The sequence below is a fragment of the Rhipicephalus microplus genome, chromosome X, assembly GCF_043290135.1.
Source record: "Rhipicephalus microplus isolate Deutch F79 chromosome X, USDA_Rmic, whole genome shotgun sequence".
Taxonomy (NCBI): domain Eukaryota; kingdom Metazoa; phylum Arthropoda; class Arachnida; order Ixodida; family Ixodidae; genus Rhipicephalus; species Rhipicephalus microplus.
Window position 1 is genome coordinate 257,870,181 of NC_134710.1, and position 25,915 is coordinate 257,896,095.

Sequence of the window (25,915 nt, forward strand, 5' to 3'; positions counted from 1 at the left end):
TGTGCTGCACTGCACACTATGCCTCAAAGCAAGAAAACTAAAATCTACCGTGCCATCGAACACTGAAATCTCATGTTGGGCCAAAACTTTTTTTCTTCAGGCATAGCTTCACTGAAGGCTGCATTGTAATAATGGACCAGGAGGTGCCAAACCATGGATTCTCTCACAATTCTAGGCTTGCAGACACAGTTGTAAACACAGTAAAATAGTCTAAGAAAATCTACCAACATTGGCAGCTGCCACCTGCGGTAGCATTCACGCTCTCTATTTTTACTTTGCATAACTGTTAAGGGGGAGATGCTACTCGAAAAAGGTTTTTTTTTATTTCATAACCCAGCTCCTTGAAATTTTAGGTGTTAGTAAAGCTTGCAGTGCTGATTTCATAACTGCAATTATTTGTTTGATAGCTATAGTAGTTCCGGAGTTACTACAACTTTGATATCAAAATATAGTGTTTTTTGTGCACATAATAAAGCTTACTAAAAATTTTCACACAGAATTGCAAAATGGCTCATTCTGCTGCACTTGAGCAGTACAATACAGAAAAGTACCTCAAACAGAAAATTTATTTGCTACATTAAAAAAAAAAAAATTAAAAGTACTAAATGCATATTTTACATCTCTCTATCAGTGTATCAAGTTGTGTAACAAAAAATCTGTGATGTATAATGCAACCTAAAGTAGATACTTGTATTCTAGAGTGGCTGATTAAGCTCTGTGCAAAATTTCATCAAGATAGGACTATTTTATGCCTAAAAAAGATTGTGCACAAGATGAGAGAATTACCTCAAAATGGAAATCGAGAAAAATGCATTTGAAAGTTGTAAATATGTTTACTCATGATTACACAGTGCGATTTGCACAAAACTTGGTGATATCATAGAAGGGACACAGCTAGAGCACCTAAAATTGTCCTGCTCCATATGTGGATCCTTCTCGCCGCTTGAGAAGGGAGTCATCAAGGCGCGCTTTCTTTGCCACGTTCCGCCGATGGGCCCTTGCCTCGGCTGTTTCACACGCAGACATTCTTTCGATTCTCCTCTGGTCGCGGGATTGGCCCAGGGTGATCAGTTGATCTGGTGGGACTACACCAAGCTCCTCTAGCACGTGTTCAAAGCTTGAATGTCCTTTATTGAACCACAACACGGCCATAGCAGCTGCAGTTTCCACTGTTGTCCGGGAGGCAAACTTAGTCTTCGGACACAACAACCAGATTTTGCTGTTCAAAGATTCTGCAGCGTTTTGGGTCTTCCCTTGGATACAACGCACCAGCAACTTTTCATCTGTGAGCCGCTTGTAAATGGGAAGCACAGCCAATCCTTGAGCCTTGGTCAAGATTGGTGTGTGGTCGGGTGGGGCCTCCCCAAGCGCTTCAGCTCGCCTATGCTTGCACCAGGAAGTCGCCCCTTCTGGACAGTATCGGTGGCTGCCTGCTGTGTTGCTCGATGATGAATGGAAATATGAGGCCCAGATGGCACGATGCATTTTCAGAATATCACCTCTGTTGTTTGTGATTGCAATACGGTAATAGTTCTGCAGCTTCTGAATTGTGCCATCTGTCAGCTTTTCCCCTCGTGGAAGTCTTGTTGGCAGTTTCCGAAGTGCAGTGCCTAGACGCTTGGCCACATGGTTTGTGCACTCCTCCTTGTCCACAACAGCTTCACCATATACCTTGGCCTCAGCGACAGCGGTATAAGCTTTGCTGTCCCCATCACTGAGGAACTTTGTGAAGCGCAATGGTGTTGTGTATGAGGATGTCCTGCCTCATATGCGCAAAGCTGCCTCAGTCTCCATGGCATGAGAGGAGCACTCTGTATTTTTTTCGCAGACAGGTGTGTGGAATGCTTGCCATATTTCTTCCTCATCACCCAAGTCCTGGTGCCGGCTACAGGCAAGGCAGTAATTCGATAGCACTTCAAAATCTAGGCACAAACCAGTGTCCACAGACACAGCAGTGCCGATGCCATTGTGGCTCTTGTGCCCTCTTTTTTGCCATGTGCCATCATACATGACAGCAACATCAGCCCCATCCACTTTCTCTTTAGTTATCATCCGCGCTTTCGCCAGGTTTTCTTGCACAGCTTTGGTAGCTGCAGCATGAACTTTTTTGCCAATTGCAATAAAAGTCTTATGATGCATAGGTATTGGCAGTCCAAGAATAGCGCAAAAACGCGACAGCTGTTCATGCCCAATGCCTATTGCACGCGCAGCCACAACTACCTTCACATTGACAGCGAAGCTGTCACGCGAGCTGCCGCTTCGGTAGCTCCAGTCATCACCGGCATCGGTGGGCTGTCTTTCCGGCAGAACACGCCGCGAACTATGCGCGGCAGAAACCACTGACTCAGGACACTCACTGTTATCACAGTGCAGCTCGAGGAACGAAGAGAGGCCCTTACGCTTACTTGCGGTGTCGCGAACGACGAGTCCAGCGGTGTGGCATGTTGGACAAACAGCACGGCTTACCATCGATGTCAGTGCGCCGATGTCACAAAATACTCCGCTCACAGAGCCACAAACACTCTTCGTTCTTTCGCTTTCGAACTGTTCAATCTTTTTTTCTGATGCGCTGATGAACTTGATCGCGGCGTCGATTTCGTCAAAGTTCCCGCAAGCCGCCGTATCCCCGCTGCCTTGATTAGGCCTAGTGGCCCGCGGCTCGCATTCTTCTACCGCTGCTTTGCGCTTCGGTTTACGTCGACGCCCTTGGTACTTGTTCTTGCTTGCAAACTTTCGTGCTCGGAAGTCTCGCTTCTTCGAGTTATCCATGGTGAACTCGGAAAAACGTAGAAACGCACGGCAAGTGCCGATCGTCGCAAGCGCTCAGCGAGCGAGGCCGATCAGATGTAGCCAATGGCGGCCTCGGTAGCGTACCATGTGACCGGTAGAGATGCGCGAAGCGGCTGCAGCTTGGCTGCAAACCGACTTGGAAACGACTGTTTTGTGAAATTCCTCACTAAAATACGAAACTAGGGGGACGCCTGTACACTAGAAGGAGCCTTGATCTACACCACCGAACAAACCCCGATGGCGGACGTCATCGTGTTGCCGAGTGGCGGATTTTCAAAAATAGCCGTCGGATGCGTGAATTCGCGACTTCGGCAGCTACCTTCACTAGCGCAGATCGACTTTTTACCACTTTCTCGTTTGAATTCAGCTATGACCTTTGGGGAAATGATAGTTGAATGATCAAAAGTGATTTTAGAAGCAATATCTCAAAAGTGGAAATTTTCGCAAAAAACGCGATTTTTCGACCCGCATCTCCCCTTAAAATGAAAAGTTTATAACAGCCATTGGACATCTCCATCCCGGCATAAATTGGCACAGCTGAAAACATGAAATATTTTGCTTAAAAGGCATATGTATCTGAGTTTTATGTGCCAAAACTGCAATATTAGATACACTGTAGTGGGAGGCTCTGCAGATTCAAACCAGCTGCGATTCTTTAAGGTGGATCTAAATCAAAGTACATGAGGTTCTGGCATTTCGCATCCATAGAAATACTACTGCAGCAACCAGGATAGAGCCTGCTCTTTGAATTAGCCACAGAAACAGAGCTGGGGACAACAAAAAGCGTGGGCATCAGGTTTTGGGCTACAGTTGGCCGCACAACGTTTCAGGGGCTCTACATTATCGTTTCAACTACATGTATCAGCTTCCATGTAGTGCTTTCAAAAGAATAAAAGTTAAAGATATGAAGTTTAATTTCTGTCATTTTCTCACCTCCATGTGCCCACCTATGCAGAGCAACAAAATTGTCAATGGAGCGTCAGCTGGTTAACGTTAGCTTTCTTTGGATGCGATCATGCCTTTGTATGGCCTGTGGTGAACACTAAACCTGCCGTGGCGCTGCCAGCTTGTCGCAGAACAACATTCCATTTCTTTCCTCTACATATATGTATAGCCTCCATGCCTTTTCAGGTCATTGTGATATGGCACCGTTCCGCAGGTTTCAGAGGGAGGTTGCTGTTGTGGACCGGCTCGTTTCCATGTGCACTTGCTTAACTCGGTTCAATGGCACAACTTTCATCTTTCCGCCTGAATCCTGCAGAACAGCGCCACATCCAAATACTTTGAAAAGGTACGAAGGAAGCGTTGCACAGGCAGGAAATAGAATTGCGTGCTGTGACACGCTGGCCACACTACGGCTGCATCGTGGCACATTCAGAGTTCACAACAGGTTCATATGCAAAAAAAGCGAAGGATTTCTCAGATTAGGGAATTATTGATCTGGGATACCAAAACAAGCATTTCAGCCAACTGACCTTCCTTTCCTCTCTGGTAAAGAGCACATAGTTCAGTAAACAATTGCTCTCTGGTAAAGAGCACATAGTTCAGTAAACAAAGGCATGTAATTTTCTTTTCCACCTTGGCATAACAGATTTTTTTAACTTCTTAATTTAGCCTCATCTTTCGCTTGTGCCATTTTTCTTGTTTTTTGTATAGTTATGCAGTGATTCACTCAATAAGTGCCATTTCATAGCTATGTTCATTGTTACATAATTTCCCATCACTTCAAGCCTCTATTTTTTCTGTTTTTGAGCCCTTCACTAGTAACCAATTGGAAATATATTTAGTGTTTGAAAAATTAAACATTCTTTATCAAACATTTACAAACTCCATTCTTGTTTCACCTATCTGAAAATAACATGAGGTCTTATGTGACCGTATACTTCATTTCAGTCATCTTTAATGCCCTCGCCAAGAATATCAATTATTCGACAGAAAAGCACTCATTGATTGCAATTCAACAATTGATGTCTACACCAATGAACGATCAATTGCTTATCAATTGTAATATTAATGAATCATCCATATTACTCTGCTGCTTTCATTTCCACTTTTTTCATCTATGTCAAAGATTAAAGAACTGATTTTTTCACATAAGTACTGATAAAAAAAAGAGACACAACGCAAAGTATTAGGCTAATATCACTGGATTCAGAAGCATTTCAAAGCAACACAAGAAGTACAGAAAACTCTGAAAATAAACATGGCCTTCAGACACTACAAAGGCCATATGTTGTGGAATTCATATGCTGTTGAAATTCCCCAGCCATGCAATGATCTCAAAGAGCTCACAGAGTGCACAGTTATCAATCTTGGAGAGGCTGCAGTTGCTGTCTACAGCTATAAAGTATATACTGAACTTCGTATGTCATCTAAATCTTCAAAATGCACAAAGTTACTGTTGTATAAAACGCTTATACTTCCTATACTAGAATATGCTTCATGTGTCTGGAACCCGTATAAAACATGTGTTGTCAACAAAATTGAATCTGTACAAAGAAAGGCGACTTGTTTTATTTGCCATCGCTATGATTATAACTTTTAACCTTCATCAGCAATGAATTCCTTGAAACTCCTTCTCGTATCCACCAGACGGTATATTAATTTTTTGAAGCTATTGCACTCATTTCTTCATTCAGCTTCTCGGCTATCTCCAGACAATTACATATCATATGCTAATACTCTTTCAAACAGATGTTACCACAGCCTCAACTTAAAGGCTTTCTTTATGCACACAAATATTTTCAAGAGCAGTTATTTTCCTAGTTATTAAAAGGTGGAACGAATTACCGGGTAGTATTCGTGAATTGTTGTTGTTGGATTTTGTAGATGCACTGTTACGATAAATCATTGTTTTTTTGTTTTTTGCAGTTTTGTCAACCTTGTTAACAGTGTATTTTGTTCACAACAGTGCACCCCACTCCTGCAATAGCCCTGCATAGAGCTGCAGTATTTAAAAATAAAATAAATTAATAAATAGCACTGGCAATATAATTCCTATTAGAAATTACAAATATTCACACAGACCTTTCATGATCCATTCATTTTCAAAGGCCTGCCAGGTATGGCAAGCTGTTGCAGGCTTTCTTTTGCAACATGAGCTGTTATAGGGTAAATGCAATAGCAGATTTTGGTGGCAATGTCATTTGCTGCCAGAGGTGTCTAGGAAATGTATCAGTTTCTTCTGGATTCACACCCAGATACTCTTCGTGGCAGTTGACTATTTTATCACAGAGCCACATCAGTGCTCGAAACTGCTTTGGAAAAAGACACTATTGAGTGTTTCCTGTTGATTGAAGATTCACATTAGACCCCGCCACGGTGGTCTAGTGGCTAAGGTACTCGGCTGCTGACCCACAGGTCGCGGGTTCGATTCCCGGCTGCGGCGGCTGCATTTCCGATGGAGGCGGAAATGTTGTAGGCCCGTGTACTCAGATTTGGGTGCACGTTAAAGAACCCCAGGTGGTCAAAATTTACGGAGCCCTCCACTACGGCGTCTCTCATAATCAAATGGTGGTTTTGGGACGTTAAACCCCACAAATCAATCAATCAAGATTCACATTAGCAGCTATGCAAATATTGTGTGACACAAGTGGCCCGATTAGTGGAGACACTTAGTGGGCACATTGCAATGTGCTCATAGAAGAGTTTCACATTGACTGAAAATTCACATTAACAGCTATGCAAATATTGTGTAGCACTAAGTGTCTCCACTAGTGGAGACACTTAGTGGGTACTTTGCAATGTGCATGTAAGATCACAAAACACACCTGACAGTGCGTGTTTCAATGTGCACACTCAACATGTGAGCACAATGAAACACTACACTCAATGCTCTGTAGAAAAGTTTACAGTTGGCTTTTGGAATGCCATTCCTTTGGCATATGCTTCGAGTGTGCTGTGTGTTTTGCGCAGGTTATGCAGGTTACAGTTGAAAGAGCACTCCCGAAATCTCGTAGTGCTTGTCTTGTGCCAAGGAAATGCTTACCTTGAGAAAAAAAAAAAAACGTTTGAGCGGTCAGCATACCATTACTGCAATTCATACTGCCTTTGAGAATGGCCTCTTGATGTAGCCATTCCCAGCTTTTACTTGCTTTACCACCCAACATCTGGCGCTGTGGCACAACAAGCTTTCGCAGAGCACATCCCGGCAAAAACAAAACAAGGGTATTGCCAAGCTTTTTTTTTTTTTCATAAATCAGACTCAAATGCACTAGTTGCATTTTATTGTGTTGTAATGCACTGAAATGTTCTTTTCTGTCATGGATAGTTTACTAGAGACTAAATTTATTGCGGAATCAGGGAGCCGACGAAGCATAAAAAAAACATCCTGGAAGAAATCTACAGACGATCAACTGCCACCATAGTGCTCCATGAAGAAAGCGACAGAATACCAATCAAGAAGGGTGTAAGACGGGGGGATACAATATCCCCAATGCTATTTACTGCGTGTTCACAGGAGGTTTTCAGAGGCCTAGAATGAGAAGAGTTAGGGATAAAAGGTAAGGGAAAGTACCTTAGTAACCTGCGTTTCGCCGATGACATTGCATTACTGAGTAACTCGGGTTACGAATCGCAACTTATGATTACGGAGTTAGACCTGTAGAAAGTGAAAGTAATGTACAACAACTTTGGAAGAGAAAAGCGCTTCGAGATAAGAAATAATGCACTTGAAGTTGTAAAAGACTACGCCTACTTAGGACAGGTAATAACTGCGGAGCCCAACCACAAGATTGAAGTAACTAGAAGAATAAGAATGGGGTGGAGCACATTCGGCAAGCACTCTGAAATCATGACTGGTACATTGCTACTATCCATCAAAGGCAAATTATATAACAGCTGCACCTTGCCAGTAAGTACCTACGGAGCAGAAACCTGGAACTTTACAAAAAGGGTTCAGCTTACATTGAGGATGCAGCGAACAATTGAAAGGAAAATGATAGGTGTAACCTTAAGAGACAAGAAGAGAGCCGAGTGGACCAGGGTAAAGGATATCATAGTTGAAACCAAGAAAAAGAAATGGACATGGGCCAGGTATGTAACGCGGTAGGCAGGATAATCTCTGGTCATTAAGCGTAACTGACCGGACTCCCAGAGAAGGCAAGCGAGTTAAGGGGAGACAGAAAGTTAGGTGGGCAGATGAGATTGGGAAGTTCGCGGGTATAAAGAGGTAGCCGCAAGCACAGGACCGAGTTTACTGGCAGAACACGGGAGAGGCCTTTGTCCTGCAGTGGACGTAATGAAGCTAATGATGATGAATTTTACTGAGGCCCTCTAAGTCAGTGGGCTTGTGTTTAGGAATGTCCCACCAGTGATGGAAATTACGTCCTACATTTATCCTAATTTCTCATTCACCAAAATGTTGCTGCATATATTAATGACCTTCCAGACATTCTAAAGCATTGACCTATCACTATGACAGTCATTTGCCTTTGATATCCCTTTAACAAACCAAGTAGAACCATCACCATCTGTGAGTGTTGTGAATTCTGAATATGTATAAAAATTTTAAAAAGAAGGAGTAGAAATCTTACAGACAATAAAGAACATCCTCTGCATAACTAACAAAAAACAGTCAGCATCTATATATTTGTGGTAGTCAGAAGTTTGAAAGGGTAAAGAGGTGGTCTAGTCTCTAACTGCTCATGGTATTATAGTTATGGTCCTTCCTGTCTTTGCCTTGGTCTTTTTTTTTTTTACAGCTAAAGCTGTTATGAGATCACAACAAGGGTAACGTGCACCATAGTTGTCTGCCGCCGCCGTTGTCTGTAACCACTACTGCACAAAATAAGAAAAAAAAAACTAACTAAATAAAAAAACAATGACACAGTGGGATTAAACACCAGGTGCACTGCGTGCCAGCCTAGCATTCTACCACTAAGCTAGAAAGTAACTCCGCTGCAAAGTAACCCAAGGCAAGCTTCTTGTGAAGAAAGCAATCTTGTTAATCTGAGTAATAAAGTATTTCAGAGAAGCAAAAGAATGACGAGGTGTCGTACTATGTGAATTAGGTGACAAGTGGGTCATCAAATGCTCCAACCCATTACAAAAGCCTGAGCCTTCATCATTGTCAGCTACAGCATCTAAAAATTGCACAAAATTGATTGCATGTGTGAAACGGCCACCATGCTCCTCCAAAAAATGACGGCACGATGAATGCTTCCCTACTATACAAAAATTATGATGATTTATGGCATAGTGGATGGTCTTGTCAAGTTGAGTGGTCTTGTAGCAGTTACTTAAATAATGTTTAAGTGAGTGAAACAACTTTATTGACGATCCGGCATAAAGGGGGAAGGGGCAGGGGGATTAAAGCGAGACACTAGCGTGCTCGGACGTCCTGGAGCAGCAACCTACTCGCGTCAAACCTGTGGGGGCGCCGCTTTCGGCCGCTGGCGTTCCAGGATGCTAAGCACGTGCTGGACCACGTCTCTTTGGTTGCCTGCCTCTCGGCTGATGATTTTGCTGCTTATGGCAGTTGGCATTACTTCTTGGTTACCCGGCGGTGGTGCACAGTCCCAGAGGAGGTGTCTCTGGGTGGCTCGCGCCTTCTTGCAGTGTTTAAATAATGTTTAAAAAAGGCTCTAGAAAGGCCGCTCTTCCAGCTTTTGCAATGACTGTGCTGAGCATTCTGCACAGACCTGGCGTTCTCTTTCTCTTTTGCTTCAACAGCTCAAAGTCATTAGTGCTCATCATTACAAAAATGAATCAATGCATATAATAAATAGCTCATTGGCATGGCATGACTGCTGTTTATATGAACACATCATAGAAATGCAAAACAGCACTTACAGCTAGCATTGACAGAACAAGCACGCTTTACTACTTCAGCACTTCAAGTCTTGAGTCAAGTTGCTGCTTAAGCAGAAGCATGGCTGCGATTTTATTCTATGGAGGAGAATATGAACGCATGTTGACGTGTGTTTGAAGGTGTGCATGTATATATACAGTTAAACCCACTTATAACAATACTCAAGTGCCAAAAAAATTCATTATTATAACTGATAATTGCTACAAAGCCCCGCCGCGGTGGTTTAGTGGCTAAGGTAGTCGGCTGCTGACCCGCAGGGCGCGGGTTCGAATTCCGGCTGCATTTCTGATGGAGGCGGAAATGTTGTAGGCCCGTATACTCAGATTTGGGTGCACGTTAAAGAACCCCAGGTGGTCTAAATTTCCGGAGCCCTCCACTACGGCGTCTCTCATAATCATATAGTGGTTTTGGGACGTTAAACTCCACATATCAATCAAGAATTGCTACAAATGAGTTGCATGAAAAAAGCACAGTATGGGGACATAAAGCTGTAGTAGGAAAACTATATAGGCTGAGATATGCCAATAGACATCAGTGATATGGATGACAAAGCTGCCAATGTTTTGGATATCCTAAAGGATTCAGACACTTTCACGGGACGACCTCAGACCTCATAGACAATGTCTTAAGTTTCACATGCTGAAACTTGTAAATATCACCTTTTTGCTTAAACTGCATCTCCAAAAGTCCATTATCAGAAGCCTCCACTGCTTCCGCACCGTAGCGGATTTCAAAAGCCAGCTTTACTGCAATGCCATAATGATATGCAGAGGAGCTTACCGCGAATGCAAGGGCGCATGGGGGCGTTGGGGTTTTGGGCGGAAGTTTAGCAGCTTCAGCTTCGCGTTTCGTTTCTTTTCAATGATATTGCATTCCATTGCCTTTTAGCACAGATGCCCAATGGGAAGAAATGATCGTTATAATTGATTATGCGGGATGAAGGCATTCTAGTATGCAACTATTTCACCATAAAAAACATATCCAAGTCCTCGGTGCAACTGCTTATCATTGTAATAACCAATATACTATTATACTGTGTATACTGTTAAAACCAAAGCAGTTGCATTGTTATAAGAGGGTTCGTCTGAGTACACATACAAACTGATAATGTGAGGAGGGGGGTTTAAACCCCTCAACCTTATCTCTGGCTATGCCTAAGTGATTAGGTGTTATAAGACTTGAAGGGGCCCAGCGAGACTTTTTGAATATGTTCAGAAAATACTACCGATCAGTTGTCGATCTTCAGTGAACATGTGAGCCAAACATTAAACCCCAGCATGCAGCATAGAATTTAAAATTTAGTTTCAAAGTCAGCTAGTAATTGTTTGCTCTTCTCTTGACAAATGATGCCATAAGCTCATTTTTTACTCTACACTGCTATAGGCTGATTCAAGGAATGTGAACTGCCCAGTCGCTGCAACCTGCCCGAGTCTTATCTAGCGCTAGCATTACACACAACATAGGATTACAGTAGCATGCTTGTGATCACACTGAAAGTCATTCAAAGAAGAGAGAAAAGGAAGCACTAATGGTCATGACATGTGCTGGTGAATGGGCATAGCTTCCTGTCCCTTTGACATCCCCCCTGGGTAGCTTTCAGTGCGCTCGCTAAGACAAAAGAAGAAAGAAAGCACTTAAAGCTTGCGACGAATCCCTGCGACTCTGCTTGCACTCGACAGATTTTAAAAATTATTGCAGCAGTTGATTCTCGATGCAATAAGCTTTGACGATTATTTGGAAAAGTGTTACAGGACCCCTTTAATGCCATTATACTTCTACTTCCACTTTAAGAAATGAAATTTTGTCTGTAAAAGAACACAGAGAAGTTAAAGGTCACAACTTTGCTTTAATAACTTCATTTGAGAGTCAGAACTTCACTAGATAATTTGTACTAAGAATTGAGCCATGGCAGATAGTAGAAAAAAATGTTTTCAATTCTCATGATTTCTCTATATGCATGTCACCATATATACAATTACAAACAATGATGGTAAAAACTTCGAGAAGCAAAAAGAGAGCGATGTTGCAGTGCTTGATGCTAATTTGGTCCTCCTGATTCACAGCGGCTGCTTTTGTAAAACTCCAAAACACTGCTGATAACATGTGCAGCTGCTTCCAGAACAACACCAGGTAGTTCAAAATCAAGCACTTGATTCAGGCTTTTTTCAAGGTCATTGAAAGTCATTAAGCCTAAGTGCAACAAAAACTGTGATAGCTGTCCGAACTTGAACATTGTGCTATGGGTATCAACACTCATCAATGCTAGATTTAAGTTCCTGGCACAGTAGAGTTTCTTGCATGCTTTCTTGACTGCAGGGCTGTTTTCCCACAAAGGCAGAGCAGCTTTAAACACATCACATGTGCACACATCTGGACACCAAACTGCAAGGCATAGCACGAAGTCAAACGATGCTTGCTGCAAGATTGAAGTAGCACTTGGTGACCACTCCATTCGTAGATGCAAAGACTGCACACACGACTCTATAAGCTTAATGGCTTTCTCAGTTGTGCAGCCTTCTCCAGACTGCAGTCGTTGAATGTGGTCCTGAAGACAATCCAATATGGTGGCTGCTGAGGTGACAGAGCAGTGTGACATGCTGCTTTTGTCAATGCAGAAACTCTGTTTCACACTGGCTGTACATGGTATAGCAGACATTCCCTGCTTCAGAGCTTTTTCAGTGACATTTGCCTTTATCCACTGCTCTACTTTAGCAACTGCACTCTTCGTGCTCAGGATGCAGCACATTTTCAGAGCCTGATCATCCATGTCGGGAGGCAAAAGTGCAGGTAATAGCTTTTGGATGCACTCTCTGCATTTCTGAAGGGCTGCCTTTTCAGCTTTTTCTCTCATCTGCTCAAAAAACTCCAAAACATTTTCAGTTTCTTCATCCTTATCATGTGCTTCAAGTTTGAGTTGCATAATGATGCTTTGTGACTGTGCAATGGTATCTTGCAGATCCTTTTTCAAGCCTTTTGCAACATTAGAGAAAACTCGGTCAGCAACAAATTCAACAGTTTTTCTCACAGACTGCGGGTGAATATGAAAAAAGTTTTCTACAAGTTGATTTTCAAGTTGTACTTTCAGAAACCCTTCACTAGCAGATATGGGAGCGATCTTGCGAATTTCACAATACTTAGCTTTTCTGTCACCCATATGCTCTAGCAGAGTGCAACGCAGCTCACGAAGGTACGGGCAACACATGTAGATGATGGAGCCATCAATGAAGCTGCCTAGCGATTCAACATGTGTAAGTATGCTATTTGAAGCATTAATGAAAACATCAGATTGAATAGATTGCACCTCAAATAACCAGCCAAGCAACACTCTAGCAAAAAAAGTAGCACTGCTAGTCTGCAGCAATGAACTTGATTTGTAAATAGAAAAGAGTACCCCAAGTACATCTTTGTAAGCAGTGAGTGTCCTTGCAATAGGATCCATCATGCTTAGGAAGTTGACAACCCAAGTCAATGTTGCAGCAAGCTGCTTATTCCGTACAGACTCCTTTATGAGACCAGTAATGTCCAGAGGCAAAGGCTTATGATTCCTAATAGCCTGTTGTCCATCTTGATATTGCTTTGGTAAGTTTTCAATGGTTGTATAAGGTAGAAACTCAACAACTCCAAGGAAGAGACCTAGTAGCTTGAACTTGTATACTGCTGCAATGAGGGCTCTCCTAATGTCATCATTTGGAACTTGCTCAGCATTCTGAAAAGGACTATCTTTCTCAAACTCCACAATTTTCGCTACACATTGATCTTTGAAGTGCTGTTGAAAAACTGGATTTGCGGCAGCCCTAATAAATTCATAGAAGAAAACTTGGGAGCCGGTAAATGATGGGTTTGGACAGGGTCCTCCAACTTTGAAAGGCAGCAAAAATCTTTCCTCCAACTTCTGCATCTTTCCTGGGGATGTGCTTTTCAAATCATACAGAAACTTATCATCAAGGTTTCCTTGGTCGTCAAATACTAGGCCTCCACAGCAGCTGGTCACGAGTTGTCCAAGGACAAGGCGAGCCAAGTGTGACAAGTTGCATGGATTATTGCACATGTCGAGAATCTCTGCTACCCTGCGAGTAAAGTGGGTACTAAAGCTTTTGCCAGAACCAAACTGGTGTCGCTGCCAGTCACGAAAAAGGCTGTAAAAAAGGTCTCTTTGCTTCCTGAATGCCCGAAAGTGGTTGTCCGAAGCAAAATGATTCAGGCTGTCAGTGGAACTGTCAAAAGCAACACCTTGGATTGAGGAAGACCAACCTCTTGAAACTGGCTCCACACCTTTTACAAGCTCCACAAGGCTCGAGTACAACTGTGGTGCAAATGTAGATAGCTGCTCTACATTTGAAAGCAGCTTTAATGTAGGCTTATCCAAAAAGCAAAGCAATTGCAGAATGTTCTCTAACACAGCAGCTGCAAAGTAAGTGCGGTTATGCACAGAATGTAGAAGTTTTGTAGATTTTTCTTCGAAGTTCACTTTTTGCTTCACAGTCAACAACTGCAGCAGGAAGCAAAGCTCAATGGTTAGGTTCACTACAAGGCCTTTGTTTAAGAGTGCGGCATACACAGTAGCCAGAGTGTCAAGTTTTTCTCGTTCAGTAATGCAATTTGTGGTTGGTACAACGTAGTTCTCCACTTGCAATTCTTCTGCTGGTGGCTCAGCAGTGCTGACATGGCAAAATTCTGGTGGGGACTGATGCTTTCCACGACGACGCTGCGTAGAACTGCATGTTTGTGGTGGAGAGCTAAGGCGCAACGCATCCGTCTTCTTTAACTGCGATTTTGCGAACTCTTTGTGCGGTGGCCTCGGAAACCGATGGCTTCGCAGACTCTCGTGAGAAACCTCCGGAGGCAAGAAGTCGCTCAGCGTTAGCTTCCTCCAATGCGATTTGACAGGTACTGGCGATATTCTCCTGATCGGCTTTCGGTTTTCGATAACCGCGTTGACAGCTGGAAATATGGTGCAGTCGCTAATGTCGGGCGCATTTCGGAGCTCTGCCGGCTGCGTTAGCTCACCCTTGTAAATTGGTCGTCTGTCAACAATGCACGGCGTAGACAAGCTGGAGTTCGAAATTTCAGTACGAGAAACACTGAATGAGTCGGGTTGGACGGCTGCTGTCGGGAGCGTCGACGCCTTGTTGCAATCACCGGCTACCCTGACAGTGGTCTGCCGACGGCCAACAGCCGCCGGTTGTGATGTCGCGCAAACTGCGCTGTCCTGCTTGGGAGTGCAAACGCTGTCACAGCTTGCGAGTCTCGCGGACGACGAAATCGGGCGCCGTACCTTTGTGGGCGACGGCGTAGGTTGGATAAATGGGCACTGGTCACGAATGAAATCAATAAAAAATTGTATAAAGTTCTTCCGTTCTGATTCAAGCGACTGAAGTTCATGAACGGCTGCCTTGTACTTTGAGTCAGTCAGCCACTCTAGTAACTTTTCCGACGACAGCTTTTTCGAAAACAAAAGATCCAATACCTGCGCCATCACGAACCCTTATCCGAAGACTTTGAACCGAAGGCACAGTTGCAACTGCTGTCAATACTGTCTCAGCACACTCCAAGTCCCAAACACATACTTTCAGGCCCAACTGACGTAGAAACTTCGTGTAGTACACTCTACTTGGAGGATTGAGCCGATGATTGAATTCATAACAGTTGGCGCTCGAGAACATCACGTTCGCGAACCAGTGATGCCAGACGATTACACTTGTTTGCGTTTGTTAATAGGAGCACTAAACATTTAACCAAATAGCAGCGCCTCTTCTAACTTTTGTTTTTTTATGCCTGTTGCGTCGCGCCCATTCCAATTACTACTTCCAGTACACTCTACCATTGTTCTACAATTGGCGCTCTGTTTCTGCGAGTGACCGTGTGGTGGCGTCAGGTTATTACCCTCTCGCGTGGTCTCTCTTAACCACGACCTACTGTACTGTTTTGACCTGCCCAGCGAGCGAAGCGGCAGCACGCTCTTTCTAGCACTGGCGCCTGTCACTATGCACTTTGTGGCGCTACAACTTACCCCAACCGCACCGGTTGCTAATGGCCAAAACATAGGCCGCCGCGCTTTTTTTTTTCTTTGTCGTTTGCTCGCGCGACACTGGGAGAAAAGCAGCAATGTTTACGCGTGCATACACTCTGGACGATTGAGAAAAAATGAATAAAAGCCTCTTTTTGAATACACTTAAAAGTATAATGACGATCTTTTGCCACCGTCTCCTCGTGCCGAGCTGCGATAGAAGCGTGCAGGCAGGTGCAGTTTGTACACCAGCGAAACGAGGTTTCTTGGTGCAAATGAACCATCACAATGGTGGTGTGCTGCGTGCCTTTCTGCAAATCAAGGCAAGGGAAGACTTCTGATGTCACTTTTCATGAGTTTCCAGTGACCGAGGTTGGTGAAAAATGGAACGAGGTGATTTCTAGAAAGGGTAAGTCTGCTCAATTAGGCGTTGTCTGGCATGCTGAAAATGTAATAGGTTGTAAATGACTACGTGTCTTTAAAAGAATGAGTTGCTGGGCTGGTTCGTGGTGCATGACAGACTGAGACGCATATTAGCGCAAAAAATAAATAAACCAATAACCTCAAAAAAGTAAATGACGACGTGCTTTACTCACAACTTTTTATTAGCAAAAAAAAAAAGAAAATATGAGAAGAGTGCACATATGGAAGCCATGTCACTACATGTGATTATGCAACTAGGTTTTCAAACACACCCATTGTGGGAAGAAGCAGCTTCTTCGAAATTGGTTTGGTAGCTTAATTACATTACCAAAAAGAACAGAGATCGTTGAATAAGTGAATATTTATCCTCTGTCGCTTAATTAGTTCGACCTAGAACTTGAATTTATGTGCTACCGCGTCTGATATAAACGTGTTAGTTTACCCGTCTACGCGCATGCATGACGAAAGGACATATACGTGAAAACTTTTCTCCAAATGAAACTTGTGAGTAGCGTGTGTCCTTGTCTTCTTTCTTGTGGTCATCCATTTTATTTAGTGCTAATGTATCTCAGCCAGTTACGTGTGTCACACGCTTAACGAGGTGAAGTCATACGCTCACTTCATAACTGTGTTTTATTCACTTCGCCACCATGGTGTAAACTTCTAATTGCGTGATATGCTCCTTAGAAAAGAACAAAAAATTATATATTTTATTCACAACATTTCACTGAATGTTCATCTTCTTCCTTTCAAGGTGCTGGCAATGAAGTTTGGCTCCCAAATGACAGGTCGAAGGTGTGCAGTGTGCACTTCGCTCCAACCGACTATAAGCCGGGACTAAAGATAAAAAGACTGAAAGTGGATGCTGTGCCGTCAGTGTTTCCACACTACCCAAAGTACATGGTGCCGCCCGTGGCAAAAGTCCGCCGCACCTTGAAACGTTCAAATGTTCAGGAACATGGACCCTGCCCAAAGAAAAAAAGTGACTAACAATGTTTAATGCTTGGCGTCTCCCCACGGGTCTTGCATACAAATTGGACCAATGAAAACGAATTTTAAGGAAAGGCGTATAACAGAACGCAATTTTTTAATGCAGGAAGAAAACATGTTCAGCCCTGGCGCAGCAGAGCTTGACATCGAGCGACATGTCATCAGTACCATCCGCAAACACAACTGCGGGACCATCCTCAGACTTTATGCACCCTTTATCAAATTTGAACGCACAGAACCACCTGAAACTGCATCTGGCGACAAAGTAAAAAAAAAAAAAAGACCGACGCTCCGTGACCACGCGAACAACTATAACTAGCCAGAAGATGCGCCATGTGATGACTTCTGCAAAATCATCGCGCCGGAAATGCCAAACCATGGCAAGGAATAATGCTGAATTAAAAGCGCAAATAGCCAAGCTGAACCGTCAAGTTGCATAGGTTAATCTTCTCTCCAAAAGAGCAAACGCTGAAGTCTTGCAGGTAAAGTTGTTTGCTGTTGTTGTTTGCTGTTGGTGCTGTTTTGTTTCAAAAAAGTTGCAGAGTGTTCATTATTGATTATTCATGTACCTGCGATCTACATTTGCCATTTGATACGCAGGCATTTATGCGCAAAATTTTCTGTATTGGGTTGTTTTCTATGCGCGCTGGATGCCGCGGCCATTGTCAAATGTAATATTCCTTGCCCTTTCTTGTCCTGACAGCAAATTCCAGCTCAGTATGCGACAAGTCTATCAATGCATACACGTACAGCCGGTATCATGAGTTAAATAAACATTTGGTGGGCCAGCCCTTTTCACAACCTGTCTCTGTCATTATTCTTTCTTGTTTTGCACGCTGATACATGTGTTTGTCTCTGATTTGCGGTACTATTTGGAAAATAATGCACTGAAATGTCAACTCAAATGCAAAAGAAGATTCTCAAAGTCACATAAAATAAAATTATTTAAGATACCCGCCATATTTACTCGATGCGTGATGAAATTCTTCTCGAACCGGTGGTAACCCATGCATTTCCATGCATCCACCAGCGCTCACCTGGGGTAACTCGAGCTCCCCTAGGCGGTGAAGTTCGGCATCCGAGCCGGCGCGGGCAGCTCCGTAGACCGCTGCCAACTGGGCAGGTCAGGAGTACAGTAGGTCGTGCTCTAAACTTGGCGCAGCCACTGGCTCTTCCCAATTTTATGCGATTACTTTCCTTCGTATTCAGTAATTTCACGTTCATACGTTTGTTTTGATAACTTATTACGAAAAAACGCGTCGTAAGGTGTCTTATTCTTTGTCTGCAAGTGCTCGAAGGAGTGCTCTGCTGAAAATCGATCCCGATCAAAATATAAGTGGAATTCAGAGGTTGACAGTTTCACAGCCATATCGACAGTTTATTTCACCTTTATTATTTATTACGCGTGAATACTACTTCTTTTATTGTGATAGAAACAACTCAGAGCAAGGTTCGCAATTACTCTAAGCAAACGACAAAAAACAAAACAAAAAAAAAAACAAAACAAAAAGCGCAGAAAACCGGCGTGCGAGCGGCAGCGAGCATCGTCTGCTAGAGAAAAATAGCAGAGCCTCCTAGATTTCCATTGCCTGCCGGATTATTGGCGGTCACTTGGGAAGCAACCGTTATCGGAACTGCGGTAGTGGCGCGACTTGAGTAGGGTTGTCTTCAAATAAGTTTTTACGTTTTCTGAGCCTATATGCAACAAAAATAACGTAAACAGTTTTAAAAAAGCGTAAACAGAATTATACATAGTGTACACGTGCGTCACGCAGCGCCCCTTCGTCAATTCAGAAATGCGCCACCGACATCCTGGGTACCTACCGGCTCCGTCGCCTACCGCTGCTGTGTTGTCTCCTCGTGCTTGCGCCCGTTTAGTTTTGCCTCACGATGCAAGTTTGACGGCTACTAGTGAGGCAAGTTGATTTAGTAGTCTCCGAAGAGGAAGCAGAGCTTCGGGGTGTTTCTTCGCCGAAAGTTAATACCTAAAATTGAGAGCGCACATTGAGATTTTCCGAAAAGTACCAGCGTGTTTGGCTGGCGCGGATTAACAAAAAAAAAAAATCTACTTCAATTGAAGAAACTCGGTGATTGTTTACGTCTTCAGGTGCAACTTCATTTCGGGTAAGTGCCATAGTCAAACACTCACCTGCAAACAGAGATAGCTTACCAAGATACTGTACATACAAACTTGTCCGCGACCACTGCGTGCACAATCAGCGTGTCAGGGAGGCGGTTACAATCATGATGGCAATCACGTAAATTCAGGTATTGCATTGAAAAAACTGTGAAAATGAATGCGAAACCATAGTACTTCACTTTGAAGTATAGCAGATCGGTTGAAGTTGGGGGGGGGGGGTCATAGTTTTGAGAAATTGGTCAATTAATTTCCTAACACAGTCTTCATCATTTTCAGGGACTCCACTGTACATTAGCGTACAAAAAAAGTAAAATGCAAGGTGAAAAATATGTCAAAACATACGCGAAAAAAAAGCGATGACTGGCATTACCGCGGCACGCACCACGAGAAGTCTCTATCGGCTTCGCATAATATTTCCCCGGCTGTTTCCACAAATTTCAATCAAAGAGGCTCAACATCAGCACTGTTTAAAATACTTGGAGGGGGGGGGGGGGCGCTGCTACTTGGGTGGCGTGGGCCGCAGCAATATATTAATATTATATCTCTTGTTAACTTGCCTAGCTCTGCACGACTCGTTTTCGATGGGAGCTGCTGCGCTTCGCTCATCCACTCTTAAAATTGTGGCTCGAGAGACTTTGGGCTTTCACTTGTTCTTGCGCCATGCAATTTGTAGTGTTTGTAGTGAAAGCGGGATACTGGGCCCTCGTAGGTCGTGGCAGGCAGTCGGTGTACGCGGTGGCTGGTATACGTGTCGCACATCTTGATTTTCTGGTGTTGTATAGAGTGAAAAAACGCGAGGCCTTCCTGATCCGACGGGCTCGTTAAAGTACGACAACAAAAAACTACAATGCTTTCCTTTCAACATCGTACACAGCAACAGATGACGAGCCCCCAACAAACCACGCTGCAGCACGCGAACGGCCGTAGGTACCCAGGGAAGTACCCGGCCATGGCTGGAGAGGGCGACAACGGCGGAAGTGATATCACATGAACACTGTGTATAACTAACCCTACGTAAGTGACGTCACCATAGATGACAAGCGTTTTGCCCTTATTCAGCATCAACCCTTTCGTAACAAGGCATAGCCTCTGAAATTATCAAACGCCAAAATTGCTAATCTGAAAGTCCAAGTACAAAGACCCTTACCCCTACGTAGGTAGTGCCGCCACAGATGGCGGGAGTTTCGCGTTCATCCGGAAGACAAAAAAAAATATAGAAGGCTGGATGGATGGATAGATGGTTAGATAGATGGATGAATATGGCTGTACCCTTTAGTTCGGATGGTGGCTAGCGCCACTAAGCCGTAATACTTAATGAATCAAAAACTAGATTTATTTTTCCCTTTAAATAGTGAAGTTGAGGGTCCGTACTTTGCAGTAAAGGGTTTAATGTTCACTCGTGCTTTGACTTTAGCTATGGTAATAGCGCAGAGCCGCCAAGCGGCGTCGAAGGGCAGAATCGAGAGAGTAAAGGGAGAGGGCTATGTCTTCTGGTGCGATTATATACAAGTTTAAAATCCGGACAAAGACGGTCTGTTCCATTGAGTCGCACGCGATTGGCCTATACGAGCCGTGACGAATGCTATGACGTTCTGAGTGACGTAGAAAGAGGGGTCACGTGACTGTTTTTGTCTGGTTTTCGGGCGAAGGAACGGTCGGCGAGACCGTCCGAAAGGAACCGGATGGATTGAAATGGCTGCAAGGTGGCCTGGATTGGATTGAAATGTAAGGACTTCGCGACTTTTCAGCATCCGGGCACTTGGACAACATAGCGTTTCCCACTGCCAAGGTTTTTCGTCTCGCCTGTGCGGCAGCCAAGCAGAGACGACGAAGCGAGGTTAAAAATGCATTTGAAAAGTTCACCAAAGAAGAGTTCCGGCAATGTTCTCGTCTGTCCGAACGAACAGTCCGTAGCTTGTGCGACGAACTTGTCCCTGTCATCGAATGCCAGCGAGCCAGTGGCCTTTCCACAGAGAGGAAAGTGTTGTGTGCGCTGCGATTTTTCACCACCGGTTGCTTCTAGAGGAGCTTTGGTTGCGAGGAGCACATCGGCAAGTCTCGGCCGGCCGTTAGCAACACTATCCACGAGGTGACGCAGGCCATCATCACCGTGGCTGCTAGGAAAAAGCTGGAGGACTTCCCACTGACAACAGCTGCTAAGGATGAGGCAAAGGCGGAGTTTGTGCTACGCGGTTGCATCCCAGGGGTGCTGGCGTGTGTCGATGGCACGTTGGTCACCATTCGCAAGCCAGAGGGATTCAGACTGGCCGACACAGTGAGCTTCATGTCCAGAAAGGGCTATTTATTATGTCCTGAACGTCATGATCGTACGTACCGTTAGGATCCTTTCTTACTCGCCTATCGGAGCAATTGTTCAGTTGTGACGCCAAAGCTGGAAAAAGTAATAATGCAACAAATGAAAAAGAACCAGTAGGGAATTGGGTGCGAGCTAGTTGGCGGCTCGCAAGGCCTCGGTAATAATAAGTGGCAATTTGTTTTGTGCGTGAGCCAGTTGCCGTTTTTGCATTAGCATGCATGCGCAATTGAGTTGTGCATTTTAGAGCTAATCGGTAATATGGGCAGCAGACGTAGCAGAAATATATACACGACAGGGAAGTATTTCCAACACGAAAGTGCTTACAATCACAATTGCACGAGCTGGCTTTGGCATTTACGAGTGTTCTTTCCCAAGAGCAACGCGTAGGTTTTCACTTATCGATCATTCAGTGGAAGTCGTAGCATAGTGTACAGCAAAAGAGGGGTCGTTGCCCCACCCTCCCCCCTCCTCACTGTGCTACACCCTGTGTTTCCTTCTAAGTGAAGCTCCTTGTACCACTGACTGTACTAGTACACATTGTTTCCTGCGTATGGGTAGAAAAAAGGGATTTATTCTGAGTATAAATGCAGTACTATTTTATATCGCTCCTCATCGCAGGTGTGCAAAGCATGGCTGCGCATCCTTGTCATGGACCCATGATTCCCAGACTCGTGCCACGACTCCTGGGTGTGGGAACACAACCCACTGCGTGCACGCCTAGCTGCACATCTGCAGCCTGGCGAATATCTGCTTGGTAAGTATTAATGTGTACTATCTTGGCAGAGCACTCAGCTTTTATGTTTATATTGCAGGAGACGCAGGGTATCCCCTCGAGCCATGCCTCCTAATTCCAGTCCTTGGCAGTCAACCGCACAACACTTCCGAAGGCCGATACAACAAGGAGCACGCATCCATGCGCAATGTTGTGTAAAGATATGTCGCCGTGATGAAGAGCAAGTTCCGCTGCTTGCAGCACTTTCGAACGATGCTCTACAACCCCGATCGGGCAGCGCAAATCATCTATGCTTCCGTTGCTCTCCACAACATTGCGTTTCATGCAGGCGACTGGACCTTGGACGAGTATGTTGTGGACATGCCACCAGCTGAGGATGACGATGGGGAGCCAAGGGGGAGCCATATACTCACACCACGCAACGTGCTGCTCAGAGACGGCATCAGCGCAGCGCTGTCTTGGACCTTTTTTTGAAGTACGCAGAAACGGTTAGTTTTCATGTTTTCGTATCCCACACATAATTTATTTACACTGATTCTAGTGCATCTAGACATGACAGGGCTGTGTTTGCCACATTTGAATACACAAAGTACTTGCTCGTGCTTCAATATGAAGCAAGGTGGCAATGTCAAATAGCTGCATTTTCTTTGAATGGTACATGAAATATGCAACAGAAACATCCTTTTCCATATCAGTGATCACAGTCACAACAGACTAGATTAGAGCAAGCGTATATGAGCGGCACTCTGTGCTGAATGTTGCTATCACAAAATTGTGCGAACAATGAAGCAACGTCTCAGAATTTCTTTCACCAGAACGCATAAAAATCACGATTCCATCAGTAACATGTTGCATGAACACATGATACATAAGTCGGTATCTTCTCATAGTGACTGACTACAAGCATTTAATTGTGCCCGCCAGGCTTGACGAGCAATTGTGCTCGTCAAGTTGTGCTGGTTTTTTGCTCATTGTCCTAAATATTGTATGAATGTTAAAATAACATTTGATTTGAATTCTCGACTGTATTCATGCGGCAAACAACAGGCGAGTTGTTTTGATAACATACAGCATGAATAATTCGCTCAGCAATCTCGCGGCTCCCAAACCATACCACGTTCAAAATTTATTCCCGCAACAAGTCGTTTACAATGAAAACTAGATGAAATCAATCGCTGGCATGTGGCTGTGATGATGACCATTTTCATTTTTGAAACTGTGCGAGATGATCACTTACTAGCTTAGCGCTCTCAAACAAGATTCAGAATGTAGTTGTTGCACCTTAGCCTCATTGTGCTGAAATGAAAATATCACAGTGAACGGCAAAACAGTGTGATGCAAAAGATATCACATTACTACACTATGTGGTAATACTGCATAAAAAGCGCAGTCAGCTAGAAAACACAGTGGGACAATACAAATATCACAGAAAGATTAACACAAAATGTCAACTATACACTCGTGGTCTCCGTGTGAATGACTAGACACCTTTGAAATGTGGGGAAAAAACACTGCCACTGGAACAGCTCGAACATACATTGAGAAATGCATATATCGAATATCAAAAATGCTGTACTCCTTGTACAAAGTAAATGCTAACCTAAATCTAGTAATATGTACTAAATGCAAACAAAAACATATAAAATAGAACATGAACAGTAACACGTAAACATATCAAAAACACTAAACGAATTATGAATGATAAGAAGTTGAAAAAACGGCGAAAAACAAAGTAAACTATGTTTATGTCTCCCGAAGCGTATAAAATTGAATATGAACAGCAGCACCTAAACACATTGAAACCGACAAATCAATAATGAATGATGACAAGAAAAAACATTGAACACATGACGAAAAATTAAACTAAACTACGTATCCCTTTCTCGCAGAAAGCCCTCAGCCAAGGCCTGTGCCCTCCTGCACCGCTGCCGCCTTCTCCTGTGCCGCTGCCACACGCCGTGCTGCAGAAGCGACGCGGGTGGTTGATTTTTTCATCTCCCGCAGCTCCTGAGATGAATCATCATGGTGTAAATGTTTAAGTGAGCTGCCGGTAAACCCTTAACCATCTCGTGGCTAGACTGCTGCTGCTGCCAAGAATTGCAACGGGCACAACAATTTTCCCTCAGTCGAAGATCAACTGGCCTGATGGCATCCTTTGAAAGTTTGAAGCTTTGTGTACAAGCTATGCCCTCCTTGTGCCGACCAACAAACATTTGTTGAAACTACTCTTTATTAATGTCCTCAAATGCATCTCCTACCATGAAACAACCCTTTTCAGGGCTAACCAACATTTTGCCCGGCAGTTTATCATTGCAGATACCCGATACCATGCCCTCAATACAATGCATGGTTCTTGTTTACAGCCCAAGTTGGTTTCAGTCATCATAATAGAGCATGGAGAATGTTTACGCCCCTTATGAAAAATGTAAACAAAGGGTCTACTCACCTTGAGCACCTTGTCGCCTTGCTCAAGGTTCCAGTCCTGCGCTCAATAAAGCACTAAGTTCTCAGATGCTTGCGTGTTACTGTGTCACTGCCATCTGCAGCCGCTTCAGTGGCCTCCACATCCATTTCCGCCTGCTGGAAAGTGCAGTAAGCATGATCTTTCAGAAAGTGGGCATTCGTTACTCTGGCTATTTTGCAACCTTACGTACTAAACATCTGCGGAAATGTTCTGCAGCTATTCAGTGGTCATTGATATCATGTATTACCATTTTAGTGCATGCACTTGCCCGCAGGCATTGCGTGTTTTATGATAATTTGATACCCCTTGTACTGCAAGGGCTGCAAACTGAGATTTTAGTTGATAAACCTACCCACTTTTGAATACTTTCTCCTGCGCTATATTCCCGTTTAACAAGGTTCCGCTAAAGGCACCCCTTCAGATATCAAACTCTGTCAGGGCACCGCTCAGAAACCCGTGATACTGCGGCGGCAGAGTGCTTACCTGTAGATAGGTGAGACCAAAGACGCCACTGAAGCGTGTCGTCCCAGTCAACTTTAGAACCCGGCCGCGGAAGCCAGGCAGCCAACCCCCTCCAGTGCCCCTGAAAATATACACCAATGTCAAAGAACAAATCGCCCGCGAAATTCGACGGTCACTCACGTTTGTGCCTCTCTGATGGCGGCGGCGTCACGGTGGGCCTCGTGCACCAGCCTGCGCCACCAAGCTTGCCACTCCTGCGCAGGCACTTCATGGTTCAGCGCATCGCTGAGCTCTTGCCACAGCCGCCGCCGGTCAGCGACGGTGACGCCATGCCGCAGCTCGATGGCCTTCGCCACGAGCTGGGGGTGTTCGTCCATAAAAGCGATCACCAGCGCGCGCTGAGCCTCGGAAACGCGGATGAGCCGCTGCTGTTGTTGGCTACTGGTGCCGTTGCCCTCCACCATGATTGCGCTCGACTGAGCCAACAACTTCGAAATTTGCGCCGTTTAGGTTTGTATAGTGGGGGAGATATGGAAACAGTAACTGCTTGAAACGGGGTTGTATTTAGCGCCACTACTTACCGTCCCGCTAAATTTAGCCTCATTTCAAAACAATATCGAAAAAAAAATACGTTTATATTGTGCCGTAATCCTTATGAACGTTTGAAAACTTGTTCCAGCACATTTTGATAGTGAGCAATAGTAGTTAAACATTTTTCAACACGTTACAAACAGTTTTCACTTTGCTATACGGTCCCCAAGTTCACGTCAAAATGATG

The 25,915-nt window shown here is 44.2% G+C and overlaps 2 protein-coding genes and 1 long non-coding RNA gene across 3 annotated transcripts; 2 read left to right on the forward strand and 1 right to left on the reverse strand.

Moving 5' to 3' along the window:
• Positions 1 to 11,427: 11,427 nt before the first annotated feature.
• On the reverse strand, positions 11,428 to 15,380 carry dlt (codanin-1 like protein dlt). Its single transcript, XM_037414119.2, has one exon. It carries the CDS (start codon positions 15,075 to 15,077, stop codon positions 11,640 to 11,642), a length of 3,438 nt encoding a protein of 1,145 aa, XP_037270016.2. The 5' UTR covers positions 15,078 to 15,380; the 3' UTR covers positions 11,428 to 11,639.
• Positions 15,381 to 15,655: 275 nt separating this feature from the next.
• Positions 15,656 to 17,462, forward strand: LOC142777150 (THAP domain-containing protein 1-like). The gene is made up of 2 exons (XM_075881476.1): positions 15,656 to 16,017; positions 16,786 to 17,462. Exons 1-2 carry the CDS (start codon positions 15,897 to 15,899, stop codon positions 17,019 to 17,021), a joined length of 357 nt encoding a protein of 118 aa, XP_075737591.1. The 5' UTR covers positions 15,656 to 15,896; the 3' UTR covers positions 17,022 to 17,462.
• A 3,387-nt stretch (positions 17,463 to 20,849) lies between these two features.
• On the forward strand, positions 20,850 to 25,020 carry LOC142776082 (uncharacterized). Its single transcript, XR_012887295.1, has 4 exons — positions 20,850 to 21,436; positions 22,097 to 22,232; positions 22,291 to 22,699; positions 24,101 to 25,020. It is a non-coding gene; the product is annotated as an uncharacterized LOC142776082 (long non-coding RNA).
• The last annotated feature ends 895 nt before the right edge of the window (positions 25,021 to 25,915 follow it).